At 37.5% G+C, this 22,709-nt stretch overlaps 1 protein-coding gene and 1 long non-coding RNA gene across 6 annotated transcripts in view; one reads left to right on the top strand and one right to left on the bottom strand.

Annotated features, from left to right (window-relative positions):
- Positions 1-11,547, top strand: part of LOC102693725 (solute carrier family 66 member 2) — a 49,134-nt gene extending 37,587 nt beyond the window's left edge. For all 3 annotated transcript variants that reach the window (XM_015368152.2, XM_015368153.2, XM_015368151.2), the window contains one exon: positions 8,952-11,547. In XM_015368152.2, coding sequence (XP_015223638.2) covers positions 8,952-9,126 — 175 coding nt within the window. In that variant the 3' untranslated portion in view covers positions 9,127-11,547. The remainder of the gene's footprint in view (positions 1-8,951) is intronic.
- LOC107080002 (uncharacterized) overlaps positions 1-13,641 on the bottom strand; it is a 34,241-nt gene extending 20,600 nt beyond the window's left edge. Inside the window, exons 1-2 of one of the 3 annotated variants that reach the window (XR_001480889.2) lie at positions 13,550-13,641; positions 12,498-12,621 (exon numbers count right to left, since the gene is read on the bottom strand). This is a non-coding gene — a long non-coding RNA (uncharacterized lncRNA). The remainder of the gene's footprint in view (positions 1-12,497; positions 12,622-13,549) is intronic. The other 2 variants (XR_011182862.1, XR_011182863.1) reach the window with 2 other exon arrangements.
- Positions 13,642-22,709: the final 9,068 nt, after the last annotated feature.

Here is a 22,709-nt window from a genome sequence, read left to right as displayed (position 1 = left end):
GTGTCAGACTACCTACTTTTAATTTAGCTAAATAAATCGAGGACTGTTTCTAATTTGCATATGTGTATCTGCTCCCTAGTTTAATATTGTATAAATCAGTGGAAATTCTAAACTGTAGTTGATGAAATCCTGTATTATCTCTTATAATATAGCAATATTTGTATAATATGGCATTCATGCATGTTACTGTTAAGTGGTACAGAGACATGAAAGGGAATATATGCTCTGAATTGCACATTTTGAATTAAAGACATTAAACTTCTCGGATTTGTCTTCAAGCACTGCACTTACAGTAAGTTCCTTATCATTTTACACTGTTGTGACTGGAGTGGCGCCACTCTGTGAATATGGGTAATGCTCTCTTTGCTTTGCATAATCCAAGACCAATGGTCAAGGGCGCCTGTAATATTTTTCTTCCTGTCCAATCACAAAATCTTTCCTTACACTGTAGTTAGTAAAAGGGGACATAAAAACATGAATGCAAAAGAATAATGAGGTACAGTAGGCAGGGAGTGTATAATTTACATTCTGTGGGTTCCACACCAATTTAATCACTAATGAAAGGTGCAACAGGTTCCTTAATAAGAACGGCATTGATTTGATTCTTTGGAGTCAGGGTGTAGCACTCATTACCAATGTTCTTGGCATTGCCAGGGGTGAGAAAACAGAGTCCTGGCAGGATTTCAAGCTAGTTTATTTTATAAAACCGCAGGAAATCCACAAGGTAATTGAGTTCTGATGCATTGCCCACGTTGATCCATTCTATAATAATATATAATAAAAGATTCTGTTGAATAAATGCCTTAAATATCTACCTATTTGAAATGTGCACAGTACAGGGAATTAACTGGAGCTATTTGTTGTGCCACATACATTGTGACATTGTGATTTCATTTTACAAAGCGTCTCAGAACTGAAGCTCTTGAGATTGTTGGATTCACACATTTTTCATGCAATTAATTTAAATAATATTAGTAGTACTTTAGTATCTTTAGTATCTTAGTAGTAGTATCTTTCGTTAGAATAGGTTTACAGGGCTGCCATTAAAATCAGTTAAGGAAAGAGAAAAGTGTTTTTTTTTTTACTTTTCCAATAAGAGCTGTATATAGTTTCACATTTAATAGCTTTGAAACAAGAGATTCCTGCATATAGCTGTATTAAGTAATTGTTCTCATTGGTTGGAAGGAAACCCAAGTCTCCATTATCATCTTCTCAGTCAGGAGAACTGAAAACTTTTTGAAACCTTGTAAGGTCAAGATAAGTTTCCCCTGTGATAAAACATGGACAAGAAATCAAAGATGCTTTCTGTTCACACAGAAAAGAATATGGCAGTATGAAAAACTTCAGTACATTATTTCAAATTATCGTACATAAAAACTGCAACCACAGCATAGCTGATATTTTTCAAGCAAAGAAGATTTTCTTTTTTTACCTACAAGGTGGTTTATTGTATAACAGTGGAAGCTGTTGGAAGAACATGCACAATCCCAATTTCAAGCACACTGATTACATGTGCTTCATACTTTATGAATAATCAGCATTTATCAATGCCTCTGAAGTTCAGGAATGAGTCCAATCCATCCCATACCCATGTCCTTCAAACATGAGAGATCTACATCTCCAGACCAGGCACAGATATTCCCCATGTTAGTTCTGCTACTTTGTCGCCTGCGGGAAATTGCAGTGCTGTTTTTAAGTAATGTGCAGGCTTGCCTGCTGGTTTCATCTGCTGACAGAATTGTAATCTCTCTATTAGGCCAGCAGTAACTCGCTGCTTTGATTCCCCCAGTGTATGAGAAACGTCCCCATTTAGTCTGCAGAGGCTGTTGCTAGTAGCTGTCATCAGTAACAGGGGAGATGGGCTTTATTGCTTGAGCTTGGATTGATTAATCAGGGGAATTCATTACTCCTTCGGAGGAGAGTCTGTTATGAAGGTGTATATTTTGCTTTAGAGTTTGTTCACGTTGTTTAAGCACCAAGGGAATTGTGGTATAGTGATGCTTTTTGCTTTTTTTTAATCTTCATTGTTCTGAACAATTCATCTTCTTGGTATGCCTTCCACTTATCAGATTTCCACTTTCATTTCAAAATAAGCTTATAATCTCATTCTTACTTACAAAGCTCATAGACAGATACTAAAATCCCAATTACTGTCAAGTGTTCTTATCAGCATTTAACCGACTTGGAATTCATGGAAAGCAATCAACTGGATGAAAATAAAAGGAGCAGAAATAGTAGACTATGTTGCTAGAAAACCTTGGTACTTGTTTGTTTGCAAGATTGACCATTTGTCCAAGCCATACTGAACAGAAACTCAAGCAAGAAAATGAACTGGGAACTGGTAGTTCTAAGTACAGTCAACTCATGCAAGAATGTTGAGAGATTTTCCTTAGATCCTTCTATAACAGGCTCTAGAATGGACATGCCTATTGTGGGTGGGTTACTGAGTAGTTGATGTACCATTTAATTTGCTTCTTAGTATTTATTGGAAGAACACAAATCCTGAAAGATTTATTGTCAGCATAATGGATGCACATCTACATTTAAAGCCCTTACAATGCTGGGTATTTTAATGTTAACACCTAACTTTGATATGCACTTGTAATACGTTTTTCACTGCCAAGAAATAAACTGTTACAGATTTGTTTTTAATATACAGGTTATTCAGACTCAGAATATTCCAATCTTTGCACAGGTTTTACATCTGTTGGTGTAAGTTCTTAGGGTAGTAAAGTTTCAAGCACTGCATCTTTATTTGCAATTGCTTTCTAGTCTTGTACTTGGTAGATGCCTAGACAGTATGGTTAAATGCAGTATAACCACTAGTCATGTTAAAAACCCTTGACAGATCAACCGAAAGGATTTATTTCTAATGGTAAAAGAGATCAAACAGAATTACCCTTTATACAAAGGTTGTAATCCCTGTTTCTCTGCAATGCAATGGCTAAGAGCAGGTTTAAACTCCAAATTGGAATTACTGGTGGATGGGATGGTGCCCTGAATGCCGTTGTGACACATAGAAGGCTTTAAAATCCTGTGGTTTTGTGGAACTTATAAATACCCTTCTAAACCTAAACAGCACAACCTTGGAAGATACCATTTTTGGTCATGTTTTATCAAATACTCCAAGTCTTTGTTTTGCTTTTGTACAGTGCTGGACAGTCTGTTGGCAACTTGACAAGAATGATGTTAGTGTGCTCTAGAGTTAAGTTGTTGTTGTGCGAATAGTTGATCTCCATCAGAAGGTTAAAAGCATTTCAGGACAAACTGCTCCAATCTCTTTTTTTATTTACTGATCAACATGAGAGATGTGATTGAACCAGAGTGCTAACTGATTGCTCACCTTAATACACCATTAGTATTTCTAGAAATATAACTGCATTTCTGGGAACAGCAGATAGGAGAGGATATCAGGGATAATTTCATTTTTTTCACAAATTAAAAAAACTATTTCTCTTTTTATTATACTTTGCCCAGTAATTGAAGTAACAATTAAAGAAATCATCTGGGTAGCAGGAATTCATGCCAAAAACAAACAGCTTTTGTTGTTGAAAATATTTAATATCTGTTTTTTTGCAGTCTCATTAGTCAAAAGAATGCTCATATTTGTATTGGAAAGTTTTTTTTTCCATTTTCCATCCAGTAAATGTGCTGGGCTGTGATTCATAATCAGGGTCTTTCATTTAATTTTTGAATCATTATTAGACAGATTCTCCACTCCCACACATAAAGCTTTTCTTTTCATTAAGTGCATACATTGCACTTTCCCGTGTTCAACTTTTTTAAGGCTTATAATATAATACTTTCATTTAACCTTGTCTGAATGGTGGGAAGGTGACCTGTATTTTCCTTGTACTGTAACTGGAGTCCTCAACTGTCAAATACATGCTTGTCCATAGTTTTCATTTCTTATACTTTAACTGAAGTTGAAAGACAGCATCTTTTATTGAGATTGTGTAGCACATTCCTTCTCGGTGAGACAACACTGTTGCATGTACTGGTCTTTCCTTTAACGGACCCCAAATTCTTAAGATAATTAGAAAATCATTAATAATGACACTTTTATCAAAGACTACTTGGTTTTGTGCCCATTTATCTAGGACCCATCGGTATGAGTGAAATGTAGTGCTCAAGGGGAAAATAGTTGTACCCTACCTGGGATTTGACCCCAACTGCAGGATTCTAACCACTACTCTACACTACTACCTTTTAAGAGTCTCTTGAATTAACACAGATCTATGACGGGACTTTACTACTTTAAATGAAGAGCGTATCATGGCACTACTTAAGAAGCAGAAGGATCTTTTCAGGCAAAATAAAAAAAACAACCGAAAATACAATTCAAAATATTTATTCTCCTCTTAACTTTTAGGAGTCTGTCAAACCTATTCGCAAAAGAACAGTTAACAAAGAACCATAGTTACCGATCTTTTTTCCCCACTCATTAAGTCCTCAATGTACAGTAGGAGACTCGGGGGAAGTGTGTTCATCAGGTTTCTGGAAATTTAGGTGCTTGCTGACATTTAATATTACTGGGTCTTTTCTTAGTCTTGGCTCATGTTGAAAGACCTCATTTTCCAAACTGGCAACAGATCTATAAATTTCAGCTTCTTTATCAAAATTTGGTGTATTGAAGTGGAACATGAACAGATCTTGCATCCTCAAAAGCTCCTCTTGAAGCTTCAGGTTGTGCATTGGATTACTTGATGAAGTTTAAAAGCACATTAAACCCAGCCATGCAGTCATATGTCTGTAGCCTGCATGAGCGTCTCTGAGATTGTGTTTTATATCTGCTACATACCTACAGTGGCATACCTTGGGTTCATTAACTTTTATGTGTTAAATTCTCATTTTCAGCAGGCTACCCATTAATTGCTCACTGTTTTTCACATTTATTACCTCACGGTATTGAACAAATGGTCTTTTTGATGAGGTGCTAAGCATTTTTGAACAGATCTGATCACTCAGATATATAGAGAGACACAAACTATCTTTCACGTCTTCCATCAATCAAAAAGCCACTTATTTCTTGTTGGGGTCACAGTAACAGAGTACCTATCCCAGAAGCATAACTGCGGGCACATTTCAATACAACAATTAGCTTAGCCAGCGTGTCTTCGGAAAGCGGAAGGAAAGCAGAAAAAAACCCACATGGACATCTCCACAAAGATGGAGCCCTTGTCCGCAGCCTAACCCAGGACCCAGAAACAGCGAAGCCCCAGTGCTCATGCTATGCCCAATGCCAATTTCTAGTTTATCTTACCTAACTATAGTGTTAGAAATAGGCTTTTTGACCTGTGGCTGTTACTTTCCATGTTTGCACACAACATGTGTACTGGGGGAATGGCTGTGCACATGGATACAAGTAGCTAGAGCCCAGGTTTCTTAAATCTCACCAATCCGTCTTTCAGAATTGTGGCCCGTGCCACACTGAATGTCTTAAAGGCATTAATGACAGCTTTCAATCAAAAGACATCTGATTAGCAAGTTCCTTGAGAATATTTCTCCCTTAAGTAACCCCCACAGGGAGACATCAGATCAATAAAGAACTGTCCCTGTAGCCCACTTTAACAGCTGTGTGGGACAGATACACTGGGCTTCATATCTTTGAACAAATTTTCAATCAATCAGATTTTTCATTTAGTGTCAACTATATTGTCTTTTCCCCATGTTCTGGAGGCTCACTGAGGTGGAGGGGTGCAGCAGATTGCTTTTGCTCACTTTAGATAAGGTACTTTCATTTACCCTTCTCCTGGCACTTCTTCAAAGCCAAATTTGGAAATGGAGAGTTTCATAGTTCAGGTTTTCAATTGAGCTAAGTGACATCCACAGATTCTACTGAGAGGAGAACGCGGAGCAAAATTTCAGCCAAAATGAAAGGCATTAAAAACAGCTTTGTATAAAATGGTAATGACAAGGTACTTGTACTTATCCCTGGGCACAAGGACAAAACTTAAAGTGCCTGTTCATTAGAAATAAAATGGAACAGCCTTCGTAATGTAAAAAAAAACATTGCTACCTATTTATGACTTATCGGCATACATCTTTGGCTTGTGCAACACATTAAGTAGCACCATTCTTGTGCACATTGTGGTCCATGAAAAGAGCCAGCATTACATTAATGATGGTCCAGGCTTAATGTTCTGACTATTTAATTGGTCTCCAGCATTAACAGAATTATTTAAAAGAACACAAGAGTTTTCTTATTTGTAACATTTAGTTAGAATCACACTTCTATTTCAAATTGGCCAATGCCAAAACAATCGTCTTCAAGTTTTTTGTGCTATTTTTGATCTAGTTTATTGTTGGGTAAAGTGAATGATGCAGACACGACAGCAACTAGGATGTTTCTGGAGAGAACCCAGGAATGAATAAGACGTTATGCAATGAAGTTTAAGGTTTAAGTTTTATTTTTGTTTTTAATTATCTAAAGGAAGAGCAAGAACTCTTGGCTTTAAGGGAAACAAAGGAGCTGGCTGATTTTAAATGGCTCTATTTACATAATTATATATGTCGCTGAGGTATGCTCAGTGGCTATAGATGTGTGTATTTTGAGGTACAGGTACATACTGTGCTGAACACAATAACAGAGAATGAGATGGCTTATTGTATACCTGGTGTCCACAGGGACTCTATGAAATTGAAACACTGCAGGCATCTCGGTCTTCACAAACTATTAAAGCAACTGACAAATGGGTTTACCTCCATGTCCTGTCAGAATTAAAAGGTACTGCTGCTCCATTCCAAATAGGAAGACCATTCTAATCAACATGTTAATTTTTCTTTGATTTTATGGGAGCGTGGTACCATAGAAATTGATTTACAAGCACAACTTCAGGCAATTTACACAAGAAGCCAAGAACAACTAATCTCAACTGCCTACACAGTGAATTATTACCACTTAGCAAAAGTTTTGAACAGTTTTTTCCATGCAAAGAAAATACGTTCCTTTTATCATATTATTGACTGTATTGACATGAATTGTCATCTTTCTTTACTGTTTGTTTCCATTAAGAGAGGAAACCAGTACTGTTATATAACTTATTTCTGTCTATAGCGATATACAGGTATAGTATTTATACTGTATGTACACGTTATGCATTCAACAATACTTTCTGTTGTAGTAAGGATATTATTCACTACTGAGTGACAGATGAAGAAAATTAAATTAGTTTTTCCCAACAAAAATAACATTAAAAGACCCCTGTTCTGTTCAACGTAGATGAATTATGAAGTTATCAAATTATGAAGTGTTTGTCATTGATATATAAAATATGATTTGCCGGTATGTCATTGCAGTGATCTGTGTTCTCCCTTGTTAGGAAGGTTTGTCTGCATTTCTGAAACAGTAACTTTATGACCCAGTGTTGTAGTCACATCGTATTTCCTCCAGAACTTCACATTTGCTGGTGCTTGCTCGTGTGTTTCAATTTAATGCAAACACGAAGCGTACCGTGAGGAAATAAAGTGGCCCTCACCAGTGGCTACTTAATCATTTCTGTGGAACCGACGTGAGCCGTAAAGAGACTTGTCAGGTCTTAGTGATTCATTGCTGGCATTTGGATTTTGTGCAGCTGGTAACGACTGACACATTCAACTTCATTATGAGATCCTGCCACTAGAGACTCTTTCACTGCCCAGAAATATTGAGGACAACTATATCATGTGCCTTTTATAACCCTCAGGCTTTCTCCCATTGTAGAGATGCCTTTAGTAGTTAATGTGTTTCATAAACCTATTCTGTGAAGATGCAGTTTTGCTCTGGGGGGGGGGTCAAGAGACTAGTTAGGTAATCTTGTTTTCAAGGAAACTATCAGAATTACCTTAATTTTTTCTAAGAAGACATACCCTCTGGTGTCTTTCTAAGGGATCTCATGATTACCATGCAGAAGAATCAATGATTATGACACTTGTCAGACTATTGCCGTTTATTTTCTTGAGTAAAAGCCGCAATGGAAAGGTTAAAGAGTTCTGCTTACAGAGAAATTCAACCACCTAGAATAGTAACTTCAGAAACACACCTTAAAATGGGTGCAAACGATTCCCAGACATGCTGCTTCATAACAAATGAATGAAAACTGTATGTATGTACTGCATATTTTCTGATAATGCTTTACTTGAATGTGGTAAGGCTTCATGGAAGTTACATATGTTGCAATAACATTCATAATTCTTCATAACCTTTGTTATAGAAGATACTGCGGAGACATACATACAGTACAATAGGTTTTATGTATATTTTATTAGCAATACTTATAATTACATAAGTACTCATAAAGACCTAAATAATCACATAATCGTAAACTAGTATGAATGTTGTATATTGTGCATAATGTCTATGAAGGTGTTACACTGGCTATAAAAGAAGGCTTTAAAAAAACAACCTTTTCTCTCTGCATGAAAGTTAGACTTGCAAGTATACAGTATCTACCAGCTGCATTACGCGTGCTTGTGTCTGCTCTGTTTTATCCTTTTATTACAAATTACGGTACCATCACATCATGCCTGCCATTCTCAATAGAAATGAATATCTGACCATTATCTGACAAACATGCACAAAACACAAGTGTGCAACAATAAAACCATAAATTATGAAAATAAGAAAGCCACTTACTATGTTTATCACATTGTTACTCTTTTTGGTATCTATACCAATAATATATACCATAATGCTGTCTGAGGAATGTCTTGTTAGAGAAGGGCCTGTTGCTAAATGCCCACAGCTGCTGCTCGTTAGATCACTTAATTTCTACAGCTGTGGTTGCTTAGCAACAGGCCCAACTAACAAGAAGTCCCCCCCCCTCGTTATGTCTACCTCAGATAGCATTACAAGACCTAAAATGACAAAATCAAACAAAGTGTAGCGTTTCAGACAGAACTTTTTTTCTAAGATTAGCTCTTAATTTGAATAATTCAGTAATTCCCTTTTTTTCCCCCATTTTCTTTTTCAGTATAAAGATGGTGTTGCTGTGGACAGCTGGAGACGTCTTTAAGACGACGTATTTTGTTGTCAATGAGAGCCCTGCCCAGTTCTGGTTGTGTGGTACCGTGCAGATCTGTATTGACATAGCCATTCTGCTGCAGGTGTGCTATTATGGACAGGATGCTCACACAAAGTATGGCTGACTCCAAGACGCAAGAGAACACCAACTACAAGCACAGTATTTCACACCACGTACGCCTAGCAAAGACGACAGCCTCTTTCTAAGTCAGCATGGAGAGTCCTTATGGCGTCTTGACAAGTTTTAAAAGTCAAGATGTTGATATCTCAGGGGTCCCTAACTCATTGTATTCGCATTTCCAAAGTCAGTCCCTCAGGCAGCAGCAGATGTTTTCACCTCCTTGCAAGGCTAACAGAATTCTGATCATAAACAGCTGCTGGACGGTCAGTAATCGTTTTTACAAGAATGTTACAAGTTTACGAAAAGCCTGTGCAAGCTGAATCTAGTTTGAGTTGCAGATATTTTTAAGAAAATGTAGAAAGATTGGATTTTTCCAGTTCTAGGTTTAAAAATAACATTTCTGTGTTGCATTCACTGCCAAATAATAATATTGTCCTGGTTTGACAGAGCAGATGTGTAGCTTAGAGAGCCAGACAGAAGTCTCTGAGTAGTTCCTGTACTTGCAGTTCTCTTCTTCAGATTCCATTACTGCCTCTTATTATAACTTATTCAGATCACCATTTCCAAGCACAAAACGTGAACAAAATGACAGTGAAGAAATGCCCCAAATCAGGTGTTTCCTGTTATGATGTTGCCACAATTCTGACTTTTTAACATGTGATGTCTACAACGAAATTTATACTTTTTTAACCAGATTATTAAATTGAGAACATGTTCCCGTTTACAATGACGATAAATGTGTTAAATCAGATTCAAACAAATCCTAGTGGAAAGTATTTATATACAGTAATTAAAAACCATTTGGCTGAAATTTTAAAACAAAATCAGGAACCTAACAAATACTGTATTTATTTTAAAAGTGTAGTTTTAAAAGAGCTAAACGTCTTTAGCTTTTTATTTTAATATGTGCCCCTAATGACAAAATCCTGAGATAATGTAATGGAGTATGTGCAGGTTCTTAAGCAAAGTTTTTTTTTTTCTGGAACATATTGCAGAACTCTTCCAAAATTAATTCTAAGATGTACACACATGATATCATTTAGAAATGACCTAGAAAATGACATTGTACTATTTAACATCTCACCTCATAGGGTGGTAATGTTCTGGGAGAGACACTGAGTGACTCGTTGTCAGTGTTCATTGTCATTTTTGTTGGCAGGAATTGCTGGGACACAGTGATCTGTTCTACACTTGTGTTGTAAAAACACCATCTGAAAGACTGCATTGTTTTCTATTAGTTTCTATTAACATGCTTTGCATTTTGATAGCTTTTTTTGTAGCTTAGGCTTTACTCTCTTTGCGCTTGTGCATTTCCCCACTCTTTATATGGTGAGCATTCATTATCCAGCTGTCGGAAGCATGTTGGGTGTCATTTCTTATCAGTTACCGGACCTAGCCGGTGCACTGTGGAAAATCAGGGCACAGTACAGTACCTGATGTGTATGTGAAAGCATGTTTTCTCAAAGGGAGAGTATTTATTTTTAACCTACTGTACTATACCTAACAAACCCTGTTACACTCCCATAATACTAAATGTGCATGTCTGTGCGATGAAAAGAATGAAAAGTATTTATTACTCTATTGTGTGAATTATATTGATAATACAGCTTTAAAGTTATTGTTTTCAGACACATGTCCCAATTGTCCCTCTTGTGATTCTCAAGCAAGTTGCCCTACACATTTGCATGTATTACTGAGTGGCCAGTTTGTTCACAAGGAAAAGAGTGTTTGATTTCTTATATTCTATGTAGTACAATGCCCCACAACCAATTTTAGGAACTACCTGTACTAGTAATTGGGTAAATGGGCTGATCCTATATAATGCCTTATTTTATAAATGACGCTAAGAGATTTTTATTTATTGACTGCAATAAAAATATGTCTTTTGTATGAAAAATAATTTTGTACTTGGCAGGAACATTCATGTGGTGAAGCTGTTTGTGATGCATTTCTAATTTTAAGGAACAAGTAATAGGTTTATTCCATGCTGAAAAGAGAAGAAAGAAAACACAACGTTTCGGCTGTGGAGCCTTCTTCAAAGAAGAACAGGGGCCAACCAAGGAGCGATCTAAAGCCATTATTTAAGGAACCTTATAATTCAGTAGCCAAGTCTATTCAAATCTTACATCTGCTAATACCTCCCACAGAAGAGCTGTAAGAACACTTGCTGTACAATTATGTTTGAACATGTACAACTGAGATTATTTCTGTAGAAAAATGCCTTTTTAAACATGTTGCATAAAACTCTGAAATGTGTTTAAATACCCACAGGAAAGTAGCTATGGAAGTGCGTTAAGAAACAAAATGATGTGGATTCAGGGGGCGAAAATCTCAAATCAGGACAAACTTAAAAAAAGATGGAGTTCCTGTACCAAAATGATAATGACTTGTACCATATGTAAATTAAAGAGACTTTTGGAGTTCAGTGGAGTAAAGTGTCTTTTTATGCCTTAATACACATAAGAACCTAAATTGTAAGTCAAAGCATTTGCCTTTGTAGACAATATGATTGAGATTTTCAAAAAAGACAAGTCTAAGAAATGTGTTCCAAGTTGGGTCTGTAATTCAATTTCTCTATTCCCTGATGTTTTCTCTTACTGGACTTTTGTACTGAAGGAGTATTCCAGGTGCACATTTAATCTAAAGCACAACAACATCAACAAACACAATTAAAAAACACTCTTTGCAGATTTGACATTTTACACATTCCCATTAATATCTATGCTATGTAATAACGTTCTTACAAGAGACTGGGGCCTGCACTCCAATTAACGGAAATTTTGTTTTTAACTTTACAGCGACACATATTGTAAAGTAAAAGTCTCAGTGAAACTAACTCAATTAACATGTACTATAAATCTCACAGGCACCAAGCAATATTGGAAAAAGAATGATACCAATAAAACACAGTTATTCTTCCTATAGATAGCCAATCTACACACGTTTGACTGTGGGGACAAATCTTATTTCATTATTGTTTTTGCAGTTTTCCAGTCTCTAGCAAGATGAGCCTAAAAGATAATATGAGGATGATCCAAGATACCTCCACTGAAACTGACAGTAGTCTTGGAGGATCTCTTCAATAAGTCAGTGCTACACAAGTCTGTGGTTTCTTTGCAATTGCCAATCTTTACTAAAGATCAATGTAGCGATCATGTCAGTTATTGGCCCAATTTTTAAAAAAAGACTCTGTTAATATTTAGGAAAGTAAGCAAGTTGAAAACAAAGTCAAGACAAAAAAAAACAGTTATACTGTACATATAAGAAGAATTACATACTGTATATATTTATGGTGTCCATTACAAATGTCGTAATAATGGATTTGTCTGTTTCATTCACTGACCATACCTTATGAATTCAACGTTTTCCTCTTACCTTAAAGAAACCATCCGAAGGAGGTGATCTGTTTAATTTCTGTGAGGGTCATTTCCTGCCATTTTCTTAGAAGTGTCAACTCTGACAATATGGATGACAATTCACCAGCTAAGTCGAAAACATTCTAATTTTTTTAAAAAAAATTAATTAAAATTAAAACTAGCTGCAACAATCTGTTACATTTTCTTGACTTTCTTTTTTTCTTCTTTTTCTTGAATTTGAATTAATAGCTATTAGTGCGCAATACTACACTTTGTTCAATGAATTCTTGAGGTAGTGGACATGATGTAAAAGATTTATATAAAAATGCCACAGCTTTTAAGTTCTTAGGTCTAGTTTACCCCTCCGGTGGGAGGTATTAAATTATATGCTTGCCACATAAATTATACAGTCGATATTAGCCCCTGATATCTTCAGAGTTCCCATAAATTGACAGGTTATACATTAGTAATGATGCACCACATTAGTGCAGTTTGGGATATTTATCCTTGACACTGGTCTAAAGGTTACTAGCTTCTACATATTAGATACCGGGCGGGGGACATCTAGTATAGACGCCTGGGTAGGCATGTCCACCTAAACGTACTTGCTTTAAATGAGCACTTTTCATTACCATAAGCAACAATTTTTAACTGGTTCTCAAAATATCGTAAATGCAAGTGATCTCCCAAATCCTCTAAACCATTAAGTTTGTTTTTACTGCAGTGAAACTATTTTGTAATAAACAAATGCTGAAATAAACAATGCTGAAAACAGCACTTCGGTAAGAAACTGCACAACCGGTGAATAATACAGGTTTTTTTTTACCAGCAAAATCAAAACACAACACCATGGACTATATATCTCAAAACACAAGACAACCTAAGCTTTTCAGAACTGTTTCTTAACTAGATACATCAGCATACAGCAAATGAACCTTTTTTTCCCATAGGATATGCATCTCGCGTTTCAGTTTAGAGAGGCACCAAAGTATATAATTGATCGGTTCTCCAGCAAAATGCAAGCGCGAAAGCAAAAATTCGCTAAAACACATAAAGAACGTTTACCCTTACCTTAAAAAAATGCTTTCAGTTCACTCCAGATATTCGCAAGTTTATAAAAACAATACACAATTCAATTAAGATGGCCCTTAATTGAGGCTCCCCTATAAGTTAAATCTACCAGCTACAGAAAAACGAATCTAACGGGTTGAAACGGCTGTCACTCAGCGATTTCTGACCATTCACAGACCTAAACCCTCCTCTCTATAGCACGCAGGAGTAGTGTTTTATTTGATTAAACCGGTTTCCCAGAAGTACTGTAAAAGTACATAAATACCACAAAGGTGCAAAAAAAAAGCTAAAAAGTGCCAAAAACGCCTTTGTAACTTTGAAAATTCTAAGAAGGCTCTTTAGAACTGGCAATATTGAAATACAACGGTGAAAATTGTAAATAATTTATTCTTTTCATCATTTCTATTTATTTAAATATTTCTGGAAGGTTGAGAAAACCAATCCAGGTCCTCTCTTTCTAATTATTCATGCAAAGAGTCCATCGATCCAGGAGGACATTGACCTTGACTTCCTTCTGGGGGGGGGTAGGTGATGGATTAAGGTTAACGGAATCATAACATGTCAGCTTTCACCCTGCAGCTCACAACTGGCAACCCACTGAAGATCAGCCGGTGTGGGACTTGTCAATACCTGGATGGGAAACCAGCAGGTTGCCGCTGGAAGAGGTGGTAATGGGGCCAGCAGGGGGTGCTCACCCTGTGGTCTGTGTGGGTCCTAATACCCCAGTATGGTGATGGGGACACTGTACTGTAAAAAGGTGCTGTCCTTTGGAAGAGATGTAAAACTGAGGTCCTGACTCTCTGTGGTCATTTAAAAATCCCAGGGTGTTTCCTCAAAAAGAGTAGGGGTGTAACCCTAACATCCTGCCCAAATTTCCCAATGGCCTTTACCAATCATGGCCTCCTAATAATCACCATCTCTCAATTGGCTTCATCACTCCAGTTTTCTGGTTTTCCTCCCTGCTGATAGCTGTGTGGTGAGCGTACTGGTGCACTATGGCTGCCATTGCCTCATTCAGGTGGGGCTGCACGTTAGTGGTGGTTGAGGGGAGTCCCTATTACCTGTAAAGTGCTTTGAGTGGATTGTCGAGAAAAGCCACATAGAAGTGTAAGGAATTGTTATGACTGTATTATTATTATATTATTATAAGTTATAACAGAATGTTCAGGAGGAAGATTAGATTATAACTTGCAGTTTCTCTTGCCTGCATATGTCTCGCGTCCAGGACGTTCTGTTACCCATCTCTCCTGTGCCCCTCCCACCACCCCATCTACACCCTTGGAGAAACTCCCTGCCTCAATATTCACAATACAGAAGGGGATCTGGGCAGCCTCCCCCTCACAGCGAGGGTGCCAAAATTCCCTCGGCCAGTCGGGCTACACCAAATATACTTGTCTTTATTAGGATCAAGCCTACTGAATACATATTAGTCACTGATAAAATGGGATGCAGCAAAGTGGGTCATTATCAGTTGTATCAGCTGCAGCCCTCTTAGGGGAAAAATGTACTTCAATTTCTCTGTTCCCTAAATGTTTTCTCTTACTGCTCTTTCGTACTAAAGGTGCACATTTAAACTGAAGCAAAACAACGTCAACTAATACAAACAAAAAACATAAAAGTTCTGAAAACTGGGACAAATGGTACTTCCGTTTTTTGCAGATTTGACATTTTACACATTCCCATATCTGAACTATGTAATACCGTGATTGTGAGACTCTCCGGCTTGTCTGTGTTGGGACTTGTACTCTAATGCCAATTTTGTTTTTAACGTCACAATGCCACACATTAATTGTGAAGCAAAAGTAAGTAATTGTGAAGTAAAATTCCTTGGTTGACACTAATTCTCCCAGCACCACTTGGCTAAATCAGGAGACCAATGTTACGGGCATTACTTAAAAGGCCTCCATCCCAGACTTGACAGTTTTCCCCAGCAGTGATGAGCAAAGATGGCCGCCTGCTAATTGGGAAAACTGGACAAGTGTTCTCTGAAGCACTCAGAGGGAGTGAGATTCCATGTGTGAGAAAGGAGCCGTCAGTATAGGTTCTGTGTGGAAGTAGACACTCCTACACAAAAAGAGCATGTCACTTTCTAACAAAATACAGTACTGTATGTCCATAATATTCTGAGATCTTATGAGGTTAAGTTTATATAAAGAGGTGCAAGAACAATCCTAAGTACCTGCATCTTAAATTTCTGAATTTAAACTCCAACCCACCAGGAAAATGATATTTTGATATATTTAATATAATTGAAAAAGTAACTGTGATTAAGCAATAATCCCTTGCAGTACTGTGCTCCAAGACAGGATGTCTTGTTGATGTATTCTCAGTTCCACCTTCCCCTTGCAGAGGCAGGGGCCTTGCTGTGTTGGACGAGCTCCCAGAGTGAGCCTCTGGCTGTCCCAGGTGTCCCGGAAGGCTTGTAAAGGAATATTGATAGAGCCTCCCTCCCGCAAGGAAACGTTCTCTCCAGATTTATGAAGTGGAGCCAAGAACGTGAAAGCTGTGGGTCATACGCCTTGGATAAAAAGTATGAAGAGATCAATTAGATGCATTTATAACTCACTGACCTAATAATAAAAGGAAGAGAGTTCATTGATATTTTTTAAACCGCATGTCTATGTCTATCATGGAAAATGATCTATAACCATGCGTCTTCCGGAGAGAATCTGTCAATGTTATTGTTTTTCTTCGCTATTTATTCCAGCTTCTGTCTTATCCTGTTGACTGAAAGCCAGACAGACTAGCAAGTACTCTAATAAAAAGCAGACTACAGTGGATGGCTTCATTAATAAAAAGTGACAGCTGAAGCAAGGATTGATGTATTAGCACAATAGGTCTTTCTATCATAGAAGCCTATTTAAAGCAAGCTTAGTTTCATTAGTGAAGAGTACTTTAGTAGTGGCCTCCATCGCGTGCATAAGAAAACCAGACAAGAAGAAAGCTGGGCTAGAATAAAAGAGACCTGCGAAGAGAGAGTTTCTGAATTCTTTGCCATAGCACACAAAAATAGTTATTATTATTCTACCCAAATTATGCTATTGAAGGTCATTTATTACCAAGTTAAATTACTGAAGTAAAACAATAAATTGTTCACACAGGATATTCTGAACATGTTGTGTCATGTCAAGCACATCCAGATTTCAAATATCTTTATGAGACTGAAAGTCCTTTTTGACTTTAGGTAAATCAATCAGTTTACGATTACTAACAGTTTTCTATTTAACCTTATCGAAGCCTTACCTTATTTAAGATGGCAGGTTTGCCTAAGAGATTTGAAAGAGCAAAGTTTGGAGCAGTCAATACCGAATCAGCATACAAATTTCATTTGTTGTACTAACATTTCATAGAGTTCTTGTACTATAAATCTAATTGTTTACTACCAGTTTGTTTGGAAACCTGAAACATTTCAACCTTGACTATGTTCTATCCTGATATAAGAACTCAGGTGGGCAGAACAGAAATCAATAAATTGGTTTCAGATAATCACAATCAAGGAGTGTTTTCTGAAATATTAAATGGTTATAACTAGATATACATTTTACATTCTGGGGTATAAGTACCACAGCTTTTTTATATAAAAAAGATATCATGACACATGGGTCTCTTATCTTCTGCTTTGTGTGACAGTATTTCTCATCTCTTTCCTAACCTCACCTGATTAATCCAGTTTCCTAATACATCATAGTTTTGGTCAGAGTGTCACAGATACATTTATGCTATTCAAAAATATTTTTACATTGTGTCCTGACACTATTGCTTAGACAATATATCTCACTCCCAAAAACCCAGAATTTTACAAACAACCCAAATGTCAATGAAGTGAATTTTGTCACTTATTCTGTATTTGAGTCTGAAATTAATCCTTCATTTACTACAGTGTCCAAGTCAGGTATATTTTTGATCGGTACAGACTGAATGACATTAAACATAATGAAGATTAGTATTACATAAGCCTGTCATAGTATGACAAATCATCACACCAGCAAAACTCCTGGCCATGTGGAAATAACACACAGGAATGCAACATTTTCAGCAACTCTTACCAAAAGGAAAGAGATTTGCTGGGATACGTCGGCATATTTTTAAAGACAGGAAAGAAGAGACAGGGAAAGCAATGTTGCCAGTTGACATAAAGAATGTCAGATATGAATACATGAGATGGTTGGCATAAATTGCACTGCGTCCTCCGACATTAAATTAATTTAGTTTTCCTTATTTATGATTTTCCTTTTGGTATTTTCATCAACCAACAGTGGCATCTTCAAATAAGATTTTTTAAACATGCCAGGTTTTATAAAAGAGACAAGGCAGAGGAATATGGGATGTGATTTAAAAGCTGACAGACCAGGAATATTCCATTTAAATGGTACTGTAGGCCACACACTTTAACTCATTGTAGAATTCTACTAGAACGCCTTGCAGTAACACACGTGTGGTAGTAATGAAAATCATACAGGGCGGACCCCAGACAGGAGCCCCCCACCCTGAAGAAAAACCGAATGCACAGAGGCTGCTAACTTCTTTTAACTTGTGATTTAAATATGAGAATAAATCTGCAGTGCACAAACTGTACACTGAAAACTTTGTGTTTAAAAGTGCTGTGATTTTCAGGGCCGAATCTGCTTTGCTTTGCATGTACAGTGTCTCCCCAGGCCTGTTCTCTGCTGAAACTGGAAAGCTGGGGCTTTAAAATACCCTGAAGGAGTTATTGAAGAGTTCAATCATCTCTTCCAAAAGCCTACTTTGTTCTAGACTAGATTCAGTTCCTCAGCCTACGCGTGAAACACATTGATCTCTTCGTCATTGAGAAAGTCTGTCTTTTTTTTCGTTGTCTTAGCAAATTCACCCGTTTTACACTAGTTCCAAAGCAGGTTTGGGGATTCCTAGAGGGACTCAAAATCTTTCGAATTTCATTCCAGCTTAAGACTGCAGTCTGTGAGTTAAGTAAGTATATTATAGGTTCAGAGTGTACATTTAACAAGTACTGTTTGCAAATATATAATGTATTTGCTGACTTAACCGAAAACATGACTTGCAAAATCTTTTTTTGACCACTGTACTATGTTCATTACTGTAATTGTAATATACCAATATTCCTACTAGGCACCTACTGTAGGTTTTTTATTTTTCCTCTTCTAAATTTTACAGTCATCCTTATCTAGATTTTTTACAACCACTCTTCTGCTCAAATATAAACTTGATGCTATATGGATGCTTGTGAAAATGAAAGAACTAATTCAGTCAGAAGAAATATCTTCAAGGACATTTGTGGAAAGATGGTCCTATTGTACCTTACTAACAGACTCTAGTATACAGTATGGAGTAATGAATATCATAGGATTCATGGAATCCTTTAAACCAAAGACTATACTGAGTGTGCCTTCATTGTAGAATTTTATTTTTGTTCTTTGACAGCCAGAAGCTGCATTCTCTGTAAAACGTGATATTTGAAAATAGTGGTCTCTTTCATTTCTTATTCTGGTTTCACATCTCTGATCTCTTGTCCAGTTGTTTCATCCTTGTCTTCAAACCCCAGAATGGTCATTCTTTTGATATTTTGATATGATTTTGTCTGTTGAAAAAAAGCATCACGAATTTATTGGTTTTAAGAGGAGTGTTGTTCCAGCAGTGATACTGTAGTTCATTTGTGATTGGAAATGTCTGCTGAATGTATAGATTTACTTCATAGTTAAACCACTTATACAACTGCTTTACGTTTGCAAATTACCACATAGGTTTGCTTATCGCTCACTTAAATAAACTCACATACTGTATATAAACCTGGAGATCTGAAAATGTTATAGTAATGCCATAAAGAGCCGCTGTGCCAAATTCCGTTGTGCATTTTCACGGTACAGTACTGTTTATACAGTATACTGTAGTAACATCAGTTGAAAATGAAAGAATATTGTAACGCTTACGGCCGACAAGCACTGTGTGTAAGAGCCGGCGTACCAGAGCAGGTGACGTCACCGCCCTTCCCTGTGATAGCAGGACCACAGCGACTGGGCTGTAGAGAGATCTCTCTTTAGCTCACGGGGCTAGGTCGCTGCAGAGAGACGCGGAAGTCCCGGGTTCGAGCCTCCAGTCGGGATGGGGCCGACCAGATGCGGCAAGGGCGCCCGCCTGAGCCCCCGTTGCGTTACATTGGTGTCAGAGTGGGGCGGGATAGCCCTTCTCCGGGGACGGCGATTTAAGCGGGGGAGAGTGTAACGCTTACGGCCGACAAGCACTGTGTGTAAGAGCCGGCGTACCAGAGCGGGTGACGTCACCGCCCTTCCCTGTGATAGCAGGACCACAGCTACTGGGCTGTGGAGAGATCTCTCTTTAGCTCACGGGGCTAGGTCGCTGCAGAGAGACGCGGAAGTCCCGGGTTCGAGCCTCCAGTCGGGATGGGGCCGACCAGATGCGGCAAGGGCGCCCGCCTGAGCCCCCGTTGCGTTACAATATCTTTCACTCAAGAGTTGTGGTTAGTAAAAAAAAATGTTGTTTAAAGTTAGCTAACATTAGAAACTATTGAATGATTTTTAAAGTTTTAGCTTATTCCAAAAGTTCACTTGTGCGTGTCGGGAGTTGTCATGTCTCTTGCCTGCCCGAGCGGTAGCTGGGGGGACGTGACGGGATCGCAGGACGTCTCCAGGAACGCGCTCTTGGCGAACGCCCACACCACCCAGCCCTTTTCGGGAAAAACTCGGCGACCCATAAAGCTGGCTGACACGTTTCGGAAAAAAATAATTCTGCACGACAACAGGGAGAAAAGTACAGCATGGAAGAGAAAAGCATCCTGCCAAGTTACACCTTGGATGCTCCGATGCTCAGTGATCCTACGTGATGCCCGACTGTTGGAAAACATACTGTCTGGGGGGAGACAGTGTGACGCCATTTGGAAAAAGGCCAGCAGTAATGGATTTCTTCTGTCTTCTACCCCAGATAAAGACTAACGGGGGCGAAAGCCTTTTTAAATGAAATAAATATTAAATTGTCATTCGGCGCTGCACTTCCTAGCAGATCCTAGTACTCTATACTTCACACCGAAACGGCATCCCCCCTCAATTCCTTCTCCCTAGTCAAAACTCTGGATTTTTTTTAATTTAATCTAATAAATGTCACAAAGGAGATGTTTAGGGTTAATTGAAAGTTGCAAGTTAATTAACTGGGTTAATGTACATATACTGTTCTCTTTTGCCAATTGTTTTACCGTAAAGCTACAATAAAAGATGACATGATGTGTTATAAATGTATATACAACTTAAACACACGGCATTTCCAAAACGTTCAATGGCGGATTCTTCATTTTTAACATGACAACATCATACCACATCACTTGACACCGACTATAATAGTAAACTCGCATATTATTATAATTAATTTGACTTTATTAACTACAAAATAAACAATGTTTGTAGAATACGTGTATACAAAAAATGTTAAAATTAAAAAGAAATGTTGCCAGGACTCACATTTTGAAGGGTATCCCAATTCTGTACAGTGCCTGTGTACAAAGCATGGAACATGATTTCAGTGGCTGACAGCTGATGAGAATGTGCAGCTATTGCAATTACACAGTGAACATGAAAATGTGCTCCGTACAATTTCTAAAGGATTTAATAAGGATTTTTACCCCATCTTGCACTTAATAAGTTGCAAATAAAAGAGTATCACGTTTTTAAACCCATCTTCCAACACTGTTTAATTCTCCATTGGCTGCCAAATTACTTTCTCTTGTCCTTGTCAAATGTGATTGATGCAGAATCAGTCAGCAAGCAAAGAGGAACTTGCTGCAAAGTAAAAATCAATTAGTTCTTTTACATTCCGAATACTGTCACAAATAACTTCTTGTTGTAACTGTTCTAAGACCACTGCTGCCTCTTAAGCATCAGCTGGCAATACTGTAAGTGGTCTCTAATGGCCTCGTATGATTTTAGCTATTCTGAGAGAGAGAGGTCATTATTTTCTGTCAGACCTGCAGATCAATGAGGTGTCATGAAGGTGACCAGCTAGCCCAACACAGTATCTGCAGGTTTCATCTAACCTCAAATAAATTAATGTGTAAATAGAGTTATTCAATCGTTTTTATTTTAACAAAGGTTCTACTGATAATATGATGTGAACAGCTGATCATTGTCAGAGTGCTCATATCTGTAGAACACCTTCAGTTAGATATTAAAGATATAGAAGGTGACTGCAAATTTATATTGGTGACTGACAGAATTACAATATTGAAGATTTTATTTCATGTAAGACTTATTTCAGTGCTGTTTCATGGTAATTAAGAGACAACTTCAGCCTTGCAAAGGATTAATGCTAATCTGGCCACATAAATGTCTGATAGCTATCAAATTAACTAGTTTTCAGATCAGGTTTTGAAGGCCATAGAGTCTTATTCTGATTTTCATTTCAACTGAACCCTAAATTAGATAATTTAGGAGAATTGATTTTCCTTTACAACATTTTCATAGAGGACTCATCTGTCTTAGAGCCACATGATGTTGGAACTGTAGAAGTGTTGACAGGACTTTTTTTTGTCAAGTTAACCACAAGATGGGGTTGTCCCTGTTTTAAAATAAAATTGTCTTGTGTTTCAAACAGATTTTGTAGAGTGCATAACAAGATTAGCCACTGCAGAAAACAAAACAAATAACAAACAAAGAAAAGTATTGCTCAGCAAGGGGTAAAACCCAAGAAGGCAGGAAACAAATAGCTATGCTTCAGCTTGTGTACTAGTGAACTTCCATTAAAGTGTTACAGACTTAGAATATAATTATATACTGTAGTAACTCTCAGGAAAACATAAGAGTCCTTCCACACTAGATTTCCATATAGTTGGTTTGCATATTTTGAGTCATTAACTTCTTTTGAGTAAATGTGCGGACAGCACATGCTGTACATGTGACAGGTCAAATATTAAAACAGTATTTATTTTCTGCTTCATCAGCATACTTTACACAGGAACCTGCAGTCCTGCAGTTCTGTGACTTGAAATGGAATTAACTACAGCGGAGTATTGCTTTTTCTGCTGTAGGTAACATGACATAGCATCCCCCAGAAGAGGAGCTGGCTTGTAAAGAACCATTTTATTGTGTAGAACTGGCCGTTTCTGCACAACAGTTTCTAACAGTTCCACGTGGGCCTGCTCAATCTTAAATTTCCCTATTAA

This window comes from Lepisosteus oculatus, chromosome 20 (assembly GCF_040954835.1).
Source record: "Lepisosteus oculatus isolate fLepOcu1 chromosome 20, fLepOcu1.hap2, whole genome shotgun sequence".
Lineage (NCBI taxonomy): Eukaryota > Metazoa > Chordata > Actinopteri > Semionotiformes > Lepisosteidae > Lepisosteus > Lepisosteus oculatus.
The sequence above is the reverse complement of the archived record's forward strand: the minus strand, read 5'-3'. Positions and strand labels throughout refer to the sequence as shown.